At 41.6% G+C, this 13,921-nt stretch overlaps 1 protein-coding gene across 1 annotated transcript in view; it reads left to right on the forward strand.

The window, feature by feature from the left end:
* ITIH5 (inter-alpha-trypsin inhibitor heavy chain 5) overlaps positions 1–13,921 on the forward strand; it is a gene marked incomplete at its 5' end in the record, with an annotated part of 69,930 nt that overhangs the window by 13,863 nt on the left and 42,146 nt on the right. The window contains 3 exons of the mRNA XM_080812480.1: positions 5,054–5,217; positions 6,183–6,284; positions 9,425–9,675. Coding sequence (XP_080668606.1) covers positions 5,054–5,217; positions 6,183–6,284; positions 9,425–9,675 — 517 coding nt within the window. The remainder of the gene's footprint in view (positions 1–5,053; positions 5,218–6,182; positions 6,285–9,424; positions 9,676–13,921) is intronic.

Consider the following 13,921-nt stretch of genomic DNA (forward strand, 5'->3'; position numbering starts at 1 on the left):
TTAAGCCTCTGCCTTCGGCTCAGGTCATGATCTCAGGGTCCTGGGACTGAACCCCGCATCAGGCTCTCTGGTCAGCAGGGAGCCTGCTTCCCCCCTCTCTCTCTGTCTCTCTGCCTACTTGTGGTCTCTGTCTGTCAAATAAATAAGTAAAATCTTAAAAAAAAAAAAAAAAAAGAACAGGGCTAGGCAAGGATCATCTACTGACAGAGCTAGATTTCATTTGGAGTGGCAGGCAGGTGGAGTTGTGCCCTGTGCTCCTCTGAGCTGGGGACTTGCCAAGTTCTTTTCCCAACTATCACCCTACCTTTATGTAAAGGAAGAAAGCAGTAGGTCAATGTGGCCCAGAGTCAAAGATTAATGAATTCAACTCCACCTCTCAGTGACAAGAAAAGCAAAGAATTTGTGGTCATCAAAAAAATTTTGTTCAATTTTTTCGTGATTGTATTAAAATACACACAACATAAAAATTACCTTTTAAATCACTGTAAAGTGTCCTGTGTAGCGGTATTAAGTACGTTCACACCGAATACAAACATCACCACCATCCATCTCCAGAACTGTCTTCATTTTGCAAAACTGAAACTCTGTACCCATTAAACACTACACGCCCATTCCTCCTACTACCCGCCCCTGTCAACCACCATTCTCCTTTCTGTCTCAATGAATTTGATTACCCGATAGCTATTTCATAAAAATGGAACCATATAGTATTTGTCCTTTGGTGACTGATTTATTTCACTTACCTTAATGTCTTCAAAATTCATCCATGTTGGGGCACCTGAGTGGCTCAGTCGGTTAAGCATCTGACTCTTGGTCTCAGCTCAGCTCAGGTCATGATCTACTGGTTGTGGGATCAAGTCCTGCACTGGGCTCTGCAGTCAGTGCAGAGTCTGCTTGAGATTCTCTCTCTCTCCCTCTCTCTCTGCCCTCCCCCTACTTGTGCCAGCTCTCTCTAAAATAAATAATTCTTTAAAAAATTCATCCATGTTGTAGCATGTGTCAGAATTTCCTTCCTGTTTTTGGGCAATATTCCATTATACGTATAAGCCACATTTTGTTTTTCTCTCCATCTGCCAATGGACACAGGTTGCTTCTATATTTTGGCTACTGTGAATAATGCTGCTCTGAACATAGGTGTATAGATTGAGACCACTTTTAATCTAGTAGAACAGAAGACATCGATGAGCAGAATAGGATTGGAATAAGGAAGAAAATCTAGTAAAAACAGTGAAAATGGCTGCTCACTCTCAGCCCTCGTGTCTGTGAGGTAGTTGGGATTAGCAGGTGTGAGGAGCTGGGAGCGTGGGACATGGGTCTGATCTAGAGTGGCAGCCACCATTAATTAGTTCCAGCAGCTCATGGTCATGTGGGAATGGGCATCCAGAGTTGCCCCCAGTATCCGTTCCAAGACAAATGGGCATTATGGACGTTCATGTGAATTTTCCAACTTTTAAATGTCCCCTAGATGAAAAATTTTAAAAGATTGTGAATTTTAAAAGATTGTGCAAGTCAAATAAAAATGTCTGCAGTCTCTATAATTTGAGATTTCCTCCTAAAATATACCAATCAGTAAAGCTATGTAAATGATACCAGGGTTTTATCTGTTTAAATTGTGCAGGGATCAGCAAACTTTTACTTGAAGGGGTAGATAGTAAGTACTTCAAGCTTTGCAAGGCTGTATAGCCTGTCACAATTACGAAACTATTCAACTGCTCTATTTTGTAGCATGGAAGTCGCCACAGACAATATGCAGATGAATGGGTATAAATGAATTTATGTTCTAGTAAAACTTTATTTACAAAATCCTTTGGATAGTTTGTCAACCCCTGGTGTGGCTGAATCAGCAGGCAGGGGCAAAATAATTATAAATAATTAATAATAATAATAAATAATTTAAAATAAATAAATAAATAATTATAAAGGTTTTATGGATGATAGGGGACTGGTTAATTAAAATATAGAGCATCTATAAAAAGAAAGTACTGTGCATCTATTAAAAGAAGAATGAGAGGTATTTGTTTGTACAGTGGCAGATGGCATTTTTCAAAGATAGTGGCACTTTGATATTCCACTCCTCCATTGAGATAGGGTCTGGACCCTCTGCCTTTGAAATCGAATGTACTTTTGCAACTTTCCTGCCCAGGAGAGTATGGTGGAAATGATGCTATGTGACTTTCAAGGTTAGGGCATAAAAGGGGATAGAGCTTCCGCCTCGATGTTGGGAAATGTGCACACATGAAGCCTCTAGCCTCTAGTCATCAGTCGGACAAATGTGTGAGGTAGTCCCTGCTGTGAGTTAGCCTGACCTTGCCCGTGTGGAAGGACCATGTAGAGGGGTCCTGAGACAACATGAGATAGAGAGATGTCAGCCAGCGTTGAGATGCTTCAGGAGCTCACTCTTCCAGCTCAGCCACCTTCTCACTGCATACCCATCCCCCCAAGCCAAGTCCTTCTAGAATTCCTGACCACAGAAACCACAAGAGAAAATGCCATGATTGCTATTGTTAGACCACTAAGTTTTAGAGTGGTTATGCAGCGTAAGGTGATTGGAACATGCACAGATACAAAAGGATGAATACACTGTATCATTAGATGAAATTAGAGCAAATCAACACAGCACGTATTTATGGGAGGATAATACCAAAACCTGTTAGTTTGAGTATTGCCTCTGGGGAACAGAACTGTAGATCTAGGGCAGGAGCCCTCTTAACTTAGAGATGAAGAAATATGAAGAGGGCCACCTCCTTGTGTTACTTTAAAACAGTGGTTCTCAGACTTGAGCATCAGCATCCCTTGTTAAAATACAGATTTCTGGCCCCACCCCCTGCGTTTCTAATTCTGCAAGTCTGGGATGGAGTTTGAAATTCTGCACTTTTAACAGATTTCCAGGTGATGCTCATGTTACCAGTCTTGGGATCACACTTGAGAACCGCTGCTTTGATGTAATTCCTTCTCAGACCAGACTGGAGAACTTCTTTTCCTCTTGCAGGTGAAGAAATCTTTCAAATATGTTTAGATTTTTTTTTTTTTTTGTTCTACTTGATCATTGCTTTACGGAACCTTTGTGCTTATCTTTTTCCAACTTTCCAAGAAAAATACACATTGTCTTAACATTTTTCCCAAGCCCGTTGCCATTTGCTTTTATCCTTTTGAGACCAAGACCAAAAGTTCAGCCACAAAGATGAATAATCCCTTGACCTCTCTGTCCAGCGCGCGCCCATTCTGGCCTTGCTCCGTGCAGTTTCCCATCTTGAGTCTGTTCACATGTGTTCTCAGATGTGCTTTGTACTGAAGGGGGCTCAGCCCTACCTCTCCAACATGTTGTATAAAGTATCTGTCCAGCTTTCAGTGGTTTGCTGTGAAAGGTATGGTTTGACTCCAACATTTAAATACGTTTAAATAGAACGACACACCGTGAAACACTTAAAATGGGGTGTTAGAGTCCCTCTGTGTGTCACAGAAGCAATATGCCTTGATACCAGCAGGGCATCATCTTATATTTATTTTGAAAACGAGCTTAGGGCTGGAGAGAAATCCAGAGAGCAGACGCAAGTCAAGAGAAACGTTGACTAGGTAGGTCACTCGGAGTAACGTGGCTCTGTTCAGCATTTATTGAGAGCCTGTGGTGTGCTGAAGACCATGCTGGGGTTTGAGGACCCAGAGATAGAAAGACATATCCGCTGAGGCAGCTAGCCTCATGGTGGTGAGTGTGGACTCTAGAGCAGGTGGGATCCAGTTCAAGTCTCTTCTCCATTACTGTTAATGGGCCAATATGTAAACTTGCGAGCTTGACTTCTTCTCGTGTTTGAAATGGGAATAAAGAACACGTAACCTGAATGTGTGTCCAAGTCCATAAAGAGATAATGCCTGGTCTTAATCTGCTTGGGCTGCCATAACAAAATACCATAGACATAAACAGCAGAAATTTATTTTCTCACTGTTCTGGAAACTGCAAAGTCCAAGATCAGTATCTGGCAGGGTTCATTTTCTAGTGCAGGCTTTTCCTAGCTTGTAGAAGGCCACATTCTCACTTGTGTGGCCTTTTCTCCATGTTCTCATGGAGAACAAGAGCAAGCTCTTTTGTGTCTCCTCTTGTGGGACACTCACCCCATCAGGAAGGCCCTCGTGACCTCATCAAACCCTACTCAACCGCCAAAGGCCCATATCCAAGTACCATCACATGGTGGGGGGGTGGTTAGGGCTTTACCACATGGATTCGTTGGTGGTGTTGGGCGGGAAGATGAGGGACACAAATGTTCAGTCTGTGCCTGTAACTTGTTCAGCCAGTTACTGGAGTTAGAGAACCACTCTGGTTGCTTTACTCATTAATGCCTCCTTCCTTCTTCAGCATCTGCTTTCAGCTGCCCTCGGCTGGAGTGCTGTTGTGAAGGCTAGAAATACACTGAAGAGTTTTAACCTGCTTTTAAATCTGCTCCATGTAGCGACTGCTCTTATCAGAGGCTTCGGGATAAATTTAATAGCATACACTTTCCTTTTTCTGGCTTCGAATTCCCCAAATACTGTCTTTAGCTCAGTATCGATTCCTACTTTCCAGTAATGTGATTGTGGTCTCCGTGGGAAAGCTCTGGAATCTAGTTTCTCTAAGTGGGTATTGAATTTGATTTGGAAATAGGTGTACCCTGATGTGTTCATCAATTTCATGATCCTGTAAATGTGATCTAAAATTTTATAACAGAAAAGCTTTATATACTTCACATACTTGATTTCTAAAATTCCAATGCTTCACTAAACGACTTCAACAGTGTGTATTCTCTGTTGAATAGGAAATCTTCACTGTGTCCCTTTGTTAAAGTTAGGTTAAAAGATGTGCTTCTCTCTCATGAGCTGGTTGTCCAACCACAGTTGTTTTATGAGTGGAGAGAGTGGTGAGGGGGAAAGCCAGGGCGAGACGAACAAGAAAGGAATCGTATGCCAAAGGCTGCCAAGTGGAAGATGATTTCTCTGATGAAAACAGAGCTTCACACCTACCCCAGAATGATTGATTTGCGCTTTCACATGTCACTGAAAATACCGCGTGTTTTAATTCCAACAGAAAACCAAACCCTTGATGACGGAATTCTCAGTGAAGTCTACCATTATTTCTCGTTACGCCTTCACTACCGTGTCCTGTAGAATGTTGAATAGAGCTTCCGAGGACCAGGAAATTGAATTTCAGTTGCAGATTCCAGCCGCAGCTTTCATCACCAACTTCACTATGTAAGCGACACTCTGGTCAGAGGCCCTGGAATGGAGATGTCAGTGTGGGGTGGCCAGGGTGAGCCTGAGAGGACGTGAGCTCCACAGCCTTGGGGCGTGAGAATTTCTCCCAGCAGATGGCATGGGGCTCAGAAGGTTGACTCCCTCCTTCCCTCTCTCCTTCCTTCTCTACCTACCTTCTTCCCTTTCTCTCTCCCTTTCATTCCTTCTTCCTCCTTCCTTCCTTTCCACAGTCTCTTCTTTGGTTCTGTTCCTGTCTTCTTCCCATCTTCCAGTCCTCTTCTTTTCCTCTGTCTTTCTCTTCTTCCCTCCAACAAACGAGTGCCCACTCTGAGCCAGGAGCTCTTCGAAGTGATCAGTATATTTCTATGAAAAAGACAGTGTTGCTCGGCTACAGAAATTGCAGTGGGGAAAAATAATAAGTAAGTAAACAAATCAATAGATGAGATAATTTCAGACCATAGCAAGTGCTTAAAGATGGCAAGTAGGACCGAGAGGAGCTTGTCTAGACAGGGAGAAATCAGGGAGGTGGCTCAGAAGGGGCAGTGTTTAAGTTGAGGTCTGAAGATGAGATAGCATGATCCATATGATATACAAAATAAACGATTTCTCCTTTTCTTCTGAACTAGGAGGTAAAGACATGCAAAGTAGGGTGGATTTGGGGGTTTCATTTTGGGTCTGGGCAAGATTCAAGCTGGTGAATCTTCATGGAAATTTGAACAGATCTGATGTCCTCCTGGAGAATCCCAGAGGCACCTTGGGTCAAGCCCGACTATTTGGACCTGTTAAATTGCCCTAGAATGAAGTGAATGACTCAAGGGTAGTGCCTTGGTCTGGAATGCATTCTTTCTGGACATCCAAGAGTCACATAAAAATATTTTCTAGGGTTGTCATGGTTATGAGATCCACATTTGAATTTGTCTTGGAATTCCAAGTTGGTAACATAGCTGTCTCTTGTGTTTCAGGCTCATAGGAGACAAGGTGTATCAGGGAGAAATTACAGGGAGAGAAAAGAAAAATGATGATAAGGTGAAAGAGAAAAGGAATAAAACATCAGAAGATAATGGGTAAGTGCCATTGAGTTAAGGAATTAAAATCCACTTGAGCAAAGGGCCTCATTTCTTACTCCTTTGCCAACTTTTTTTTTCTTTTCTTCCTTTCCTTCAAGGATTTATCTGCTTTTTATTATTACCATAGAGTCGATAATTAAATATATACAGTTAGGGGCACCTGGGTGGCTCAGTGGGTTAAGCCTCTGCCTTCGGCTCGGGTCATGATCTCAGGGTCCTGAGATCGAGCCCCGCATTGGTCTCTCTGCTTGGCAGGGAGCCTGCTTCCCCCCTCTCTCTGCCTGCTTCTCTGCCTACTTGTGATCTCTGTCTGTCAAATAAATAAAATCTTTAAAAAAAACAAAAAAAAATGAAAAAATATATATATACAGTTAACAATATATCAGGAAAGGTTTATAGTGAAAAGGAACATTTTATCACTCTGAATCCCCAGATCTCACTTCCTAGAAACATCCACTTCTAATATTTCTGTAATTTCTTTTTGTAGCGACTTCCCTAACTCTAAAGCTTATGGTAGTCTCGTTTTAAAAAAAAATTTATTGATAAACATCAGACATTATCTGTTGATTTTCTGCCAGGAAGGAAGAGGATTTAGCATACGTAGGACACTCCCACCTTCCCTCTGTGTTCCACATTTTCACATTCTTTTCTCTTCTTTCGTCAGTGTAAGCCATGTTACACCATCTTAGACGAGACCTATCTGAAATTCCCACTCCTTCACCGAAACCCTACGTTTCCTTTCCCATTTCAAGTACCCGTCTTTTTCTACATATCATTTACTTTTGCACTGTTAGAATTACCAACGTTTAAATCCTGATCTCTAATGGTATATATTTCCTTTGTTGTGTCTATAACTTGAATCTAAACATTGAAAACCAATGACTGGTATTTGAGTTTTAATGATTACATGAAAGTCATTAACTGCAGAGCCACTTGGTATACTAAGATTCAATTTCCCTCCCTCTCAGCCCATTTGAAGTAAAGTGATCTGTTCCCTTTGAAGAAAAAATGATCCTGTTATCCAGATAAGTTGGTGTGAACATGGGAACCTGTTTTTGCTCATTAATAAAAGGATGTAGTTTTGAGAAAGTTTGTTCTTTAAAATCATAGACTGTCAGAAACTTTGCTGTTGGAAATCCTATTAGCAAGAATGGAATATCTCACTCTGGCCTGAAGATGTGAGTCATGGGTTTACTTGACACAAAAAGCAGCCAAGGACCATAGCTTCAGATAAGGCATCGTTGGCCACAAAAGTCCACATTTATCTTAACTTTGTAGTTCCTAAGGACAGAACCTTGACTTTGCTTCTCAGTCCAGGGTGATACTAACCACTTTACACACAGCCCTGCTTTGTTTCGAGCCTCCAAGCATTGCTTCATTTAACCTTATCTGCACTCCATTTTTCTCCCAATCCTATATACCTTTGTTTGGCCAGATTCTCTCTCCATGGCCTTTGGTGTGTAATCTCGCTTACTGCAGCAGTTTATTGAAACCTAGCTTTGTTGGACGGCAGGTGGGTCCCAAGTGGTCTTTATCAGATGAGTCTTATGAGGATTATCTTTGATTACAATTCGTAAGTCGTTCATAATTATGCCACAGTTTAGTTCAGTTGGATCACAACATGTGCATTTGTTTTTTCCTGGACTTTTTAGTTATCTTTCTTTTTTCTAATGAGGTAAAATTTAATTTGTCACTATTAACATCTAGCAAGACACATAACTCTTTTGAAATGGTGACTAAATGAATTACTATGACAGTTCTATAAGCAGTGACATCCATGTTATTGCCAACAGCAGTTGGAAGGCATCATCGATCAGGAGGCACATCCTGATTTCAGAGCTGTCAGTTATGGAAGAATGGTGTCTCCAGGTCCATGGAATACTGTCATTCTTTGCAGCCTTGTCATCAATGTTTACCCTGGGATTTCTTTTCATTTTCTTCTGGGTTGCTTTTGTTACTCCTTATATTCCATCTCTTCCTCTTTCTTTTTTCACTTTCACTTTGCTGGAGTATATTCTGAAGTAACTTCCCCAGAATGGATGTATGAGAGGCAGACTTTCTGAGACCTTGATTAATATTTTGACAGCATACGGAGTTTAAGATTGAGAATAATTTTTCATCTCAACTTTGAAGACATTGCCCCTAGTGTCATAACATCCAGTGTTGCTAATGGTACCTCTAAAGTTGTCTAATACCACTTCTTTTCTGTGTGTCCTCTACCTGATGTTTTGAGAGTTTACAATAATGGGTTTAAGTGTCAGTCTTTCTTCAGTCATTCTTCCCAGCTCTCAGTGACGCTTTTCCATCTTAATAGTTGTGTGTCTTTTTAGCTCTGGGAAAGAGGAGTGTAGGAAGGCTGTCATCTTAATCACTCATTCATATATGGGCTTGGAGGTCTCCTTCCTGCGTTTGGTGCCCTTCCCACTCACATCTTATGCTGAGCCCGAGCTTTCTGTCTCTCTGATGTTCTGTAGATGGTTTGTATATTGATCCATAGTCTGAGCTGTAGAGTTCTTGCTCTATTTCCCATCTTCCAAAAATGTTTTGAAGTGCTGTACCTACTGATGGTACCCTACCACTCATTCCCTGGATTTATCCTTTGCTATCCCTTTCCTTTTATGGTCAGCCTGCCATCTTGAATCAAAGAACCTTCATTCCAAGCACTGAAAACGTTTGGAATGGCTTATATTTTGATATGCTTTGCAATCCTTTATTCTTTATCCTTATCCCTAGCCACATCCACCAAACTTTACCACCTATAAAAACTTACGATTTTAGCTATTTTAAAATGACATCAGATGTCAGGCTCATTTGGCCATTCCTGTAAAAAGAAGAATGCAATTCATATCTTGACCCCCAAACTCTCTTTTCCAGCAGTTCACCTATTTCAATATTCCCTTTTCCCTTGGCTCCCTCAAGCCTGACTACAGGAGAGGTAGGAAGGAACAGTTGAATTCTGTACTCTTTAGTATTCCTTGAAACTTTGTAACCTTCCTTTAGTGCAGCCTTTGCTTCTCTTCCCAACACTAGTTTTTCTTCTAAGGACTCTCTTGAGAGAGTGGCCAGGGCCCTGAGGGGATGTGAGGGAACCTGGCTCTCTCCGACCGACCTTGTGTTCCCTTTTATTTTCCTTACAGGGAGAAGGGGACTGATATGTTCAGAGCCTCTGTCGTGATTCCCAGCAAAGACAAAGCGGCCTTCCTCCTCAGTTACGAAGAGCTTTTGCAGCGGCGGCTGGGGAAGTACGAGCACGTCATCAGCGTGCGTCCCCAGCAGCTGGTGGGGAGGCTGATGGTGGAAGTGAACATTCTGGAGAGGTCCGGCATCGAGTCACTGGAGGTGCTGCCCTTACAACACAGCAGGCAGAAGGGCAGCGGAAGAGGGGAAGGTGAGTGCGATCACCGGGTCTCCTGTGCTGACTCAGAGTGGGGCGTTGGCTTTAGAGGAATCTATATAACAGATGGCAGCCCTTCAACAAAGCCTGTGAGAATTTGCGAGAATCTGAAAGATAGCAACACAACAAAGGCAATGCCCTGTATTGTTTTTATAAGCTGGTTCCATCCGGAGATTTAAAGGTGTTTAAATCATCTGACAGAGTAATCTCTTTTCTGAGCATCTAATCCAGGTGAGGCATCTAAAATATTGGGAATGTTATACACGCAACCCAGTTTGGTAACATTTGCACTAGCAAAAACTTTCTGTCATCCTAAATATGCAGGGAAACAAACATGGTTAGTAAAATATGGTTATGGAAACAATGCAACATGTGATGGGGGGAAAGAGACACACTTGTACACACTCTGTAATGTTAAATGTGTTAAGTTTGTTAAATGTGAAGTTGACAAATGTCTAGAAAGTTCTATAAAATAATCCTTTTATACTAGGGAGTGAGGGATTACAGGGTTATTTTTCTAAGAATCCTTTTTTAAAACACTAACATACACATTTCAATGATGTATGAGACTCGTTCTAAAATTAAATAGTGAAAACTGTGTACTCTACATTTGATTGAGTGCAGGAATGTTTTGGTTCATTACCAGACCACCATTTAGGTTTTTCTCAAATTCTGATTTTTAAAATTGTACTCCATTTGTTGAAATGATAATGATAAATTCCATACAATGTAATCTTAATTACTATATTAATTTCAACTGATGGTTTATACGAAATGTTCATGGGTGTTGGGACTTATCCTAAGTAAACCAGTCAGGCTTCATGTCAAATCCAATAATGAGACCGATGTGTCAGAAAGTTGCACCAGGATTGGAATCTCTCGATTTCAGCTATCTGTGACATTGAGGTCTGGGAACGGCTGAGCAGTAAGTGAACAGGCAGAATCTGAACTCAGCCCCATGGCCACAAGGAGAAAGAAGGCTGCTTGGCCAAGAATATTTAGGATTGAGAGGAGAGTAGGAACATGACTTGAAGGGGGAGGGGGAGAATGTTGTTATTTAACATAATGTGAAAATAGTCAAGACCCAGGGCTGGTGTGCGGAAGAATGAACTGTGCAGAAGATGCGCTTTACTCTTGCCTGCACGAAGTTCCCCTCATGACTCTCCATGGGACAACGAGTTTCGTCTCAGAGACTGGAGAGTGTCCTGGTTCTGTGGGGGACTCACGTCTTTTGTTATGTGTCCATTCCCAAGACTGAGTGTGATACTCTTAATCTAGATTACATTGAAAAATTAAAAATATTGTCGAGGTGTCTGACTTTGAGAAATGGTGTGAAATATAATACACCATTCTTATGTCCTGGAGGCCACCGTGTGTGGTTAATGGACTTTAGTTCAGCTGTTAACTAGAACCCTGACAAAAATTATCTAGGTCTTGGAAGACTCCGCTTGCCCTGTAAAGCAGGGACAGTAACTCTTTCACAAGGTCATTGGGAAGTGTGTGTGCATGTAAAGTGCCTGGCCCAGAGTAAGGACTTAATAACGAAGTATTATTATTATTATTATTATTACCACCATTATCACCTTATATTGACTTTTTCTGTGCAAATCTTACCTCCCCTATTAGAGCATAACGGTTGGGAAGGCTTTGTTTCCTTACAGTATTTAGCACAATGCCTTTCAAACAGTAGATAGCTAATTACCTGCTTGCAATTTAGGAAAGAAAAAGAAATACACACCCAAACTAATAACGAAGGATGATTTAAAATTCCATTTCTTCCTCATCATAGTCTGTAGGGAAATTCTCCTATGATCAGCCATGTGAAAGAGGGATGTTTTTAGGAGGAAGAAGATTCTCTATGAGTTGCTGGGATCTCTGAGAGGCCCGGGTTGCTGTGGCCCACGTGTCTGGGACAGGGCCCGGGGCTCAGCCACGTGTGGAGGCACTCAGCATTGGGAGACTCCTCAGGTGGTCCTGCTGTAGTAACGAAATGTGTGTGCTTTGCCTCAGTTTCAGAACCACTGCAACTCTTCAGGGATGTGTATGAGTTGTGGTGTATGCGCATGTGTTATATTTGGAGGCCCTGTGAATTAGTGATTGTTAGCCGAAAAGTTGCTTACTGTTTATATCCTGGGCCTGTGAGAATCTCAGAGGAATTTTTCCAGACCATTGATCTCTTGGGAATCTGTTTATTTTTAAGAAAGTTGTTTTCTTAGCTTTTTGTACCAAAGCGGATATACTGCCTTCCAAAGCATGGAGATTTCACAAGTATGTATCCAAGCCAGGTGCAGTGGACCGGTTCCCTGTTGGCTGCTCATTCCTGTCCTTCAGCACTCAGCTGTTAACTGTCCCTGCAAAATGGCAGCCCCAGCACGGAGAGGCACAGGTTGTTGTGATTTCTCTCTGGACAGTATTGCGTGCTAGCAAAAGAAATCCAGGGTAGAGATCAAACTAGAATTGGGCTTGCACCAGAACATGAGCTGTAATTGTGTGAATGTGGACCCATGCCAGTACATTCCTCTTCTAGATCTGGCTACCACTGAGCGATCAGACTTCTGGAATTTCTTAAAGCAAATCTCTGACCACTGGCCCCGTTGCATCCTTAGGGATGCACTTCTGGATTAGGATTACTGTGTGCTTGGTACTAGACTCAGTACTTGCTGTATTATATCTCATTCAGTCTTTATAACAGCCCTCTTAGGTTGTACTTTTTATCCTCATTTGTGAGCAAGCTAAGGTTTACAGAGTTTAAGAACAAGGACTCATATTTAATTATCATTAGAAACAGAATCTGAGCATAAAGCTGTCTGACTCCAAATTCATACGCTCACCCACTGAACTGGGTATGTAGAAGATTATAAAATCCTGAGGGTGTGAGATCACATTCTACATCTCTCCCTAGTTGTGTAAGAATGAAAAGAAATGCTCAAAGCATTAGAGCCTGCCTTTAACAGTTTAGTTATCTGGTATATCAGGATCGGGCCCAGAGCCATCGCACTGTAAATTCATGAGCTCCTACTCGGTGTACAAGCTACTTCTGTGAGATGTAATTTGGAAGCCCAAGCTTTATACTTACTGGATTATTAAAACATTTAACCCATGTACATGGTTCAAAATCTAAAAAACTATAAATTGGTGTCTAGTGAAACACAAGACTTCCTCTCTCTTATGCCTGCCCACTCTCAGTTCCTTTCCTTCCTAAAATATTTTGGTGATTTGTGAGCTCAGTGGGACAGAGTTTCTGAAACCAAGACTTTCCTGGAACATCATGGGATGCGTGGGCTTCTGAAGGTGTGTGCCAAGATAGCTATTCCATGCGTGCGGCTGGTTCAAGGCTGGTTGTTTCACATTCTGTGTCAAAATCTTGAACTTCTTGTTGTTCCAGGGCACCTAAATCACTGTGTTCTCCATGATTCCAAATTGTTTTGTTTTGTTTTGTTTTTAAGATTTTATTTATGTATCTGACAGATCACAAGTAGGCAGAGAGGCAGGCAGAGAGAGAGGAAGGGAAGCAGGCTCCCTGCGGAGCAGAGAGCCCGATGTGGGACTCAATCCCAGGACCCTGGGATCATGACCTGAGCCGAAGGCAGAGGCTTTAACCCACTGAGCCACCCAGGTGCCCCTCCAGATTGTTTTTGGCAGAAAATTTTTATTTATGATAAGAAACCTGACAGCTGAGAGTAAAATCGAATGAGATAAAGAAATAAGGTGGCTTGCCTGTTTTTTCCTCTTTTGCTTTACATCAATGACACTCAAACCTGGTTATACCCTTTAGTCACCTGGAGCGGTTAAAAAAAAGATACAGATGCCTGAGTCCCACCTCAAACACGTGAATGGGAATTTCTCAAGGTAAGGACTAGGAAGCTATATTTTTGGGTGTGATACTCTTACAAATTTATACTAGAAACCAAAAAATATATGAGTGCTTTTGACATGTTCATGTAGTTGTAAAGTTAAAGAATAATGCTGCATATTTTTCTACCACTAAATAGGTATGGTTCTATGGCTTTCATAGTTTCCCCTTTATATTCTTCGGTTTTTAAAACAGTTTTATTGAGGTTTAGTTTACACAGGATAAAATTTGTTCATTTTAAGTGTATAATTCGTTGATTTTTAGTCAATTTGCAGAGTTGTGCAGCCATTACCACAATCCAGTTTTAGAACATTTCTATCACCCCAAAAGATCCTTGTATCTCTGCAGTCACTCCCTGTTCCCACCCCAGCCCCAGGCATCGACTAA

This window comes from Martes martes, assembly GCF_963455335.1.
Source record: "Martes martes genome assembly, chromosome: 8".
Lineage (NCBI taxonomy): Eukaryota > Metazoa > Chordata > Mammalia > Carnivora > Mustelidae > Martes > Martes martes.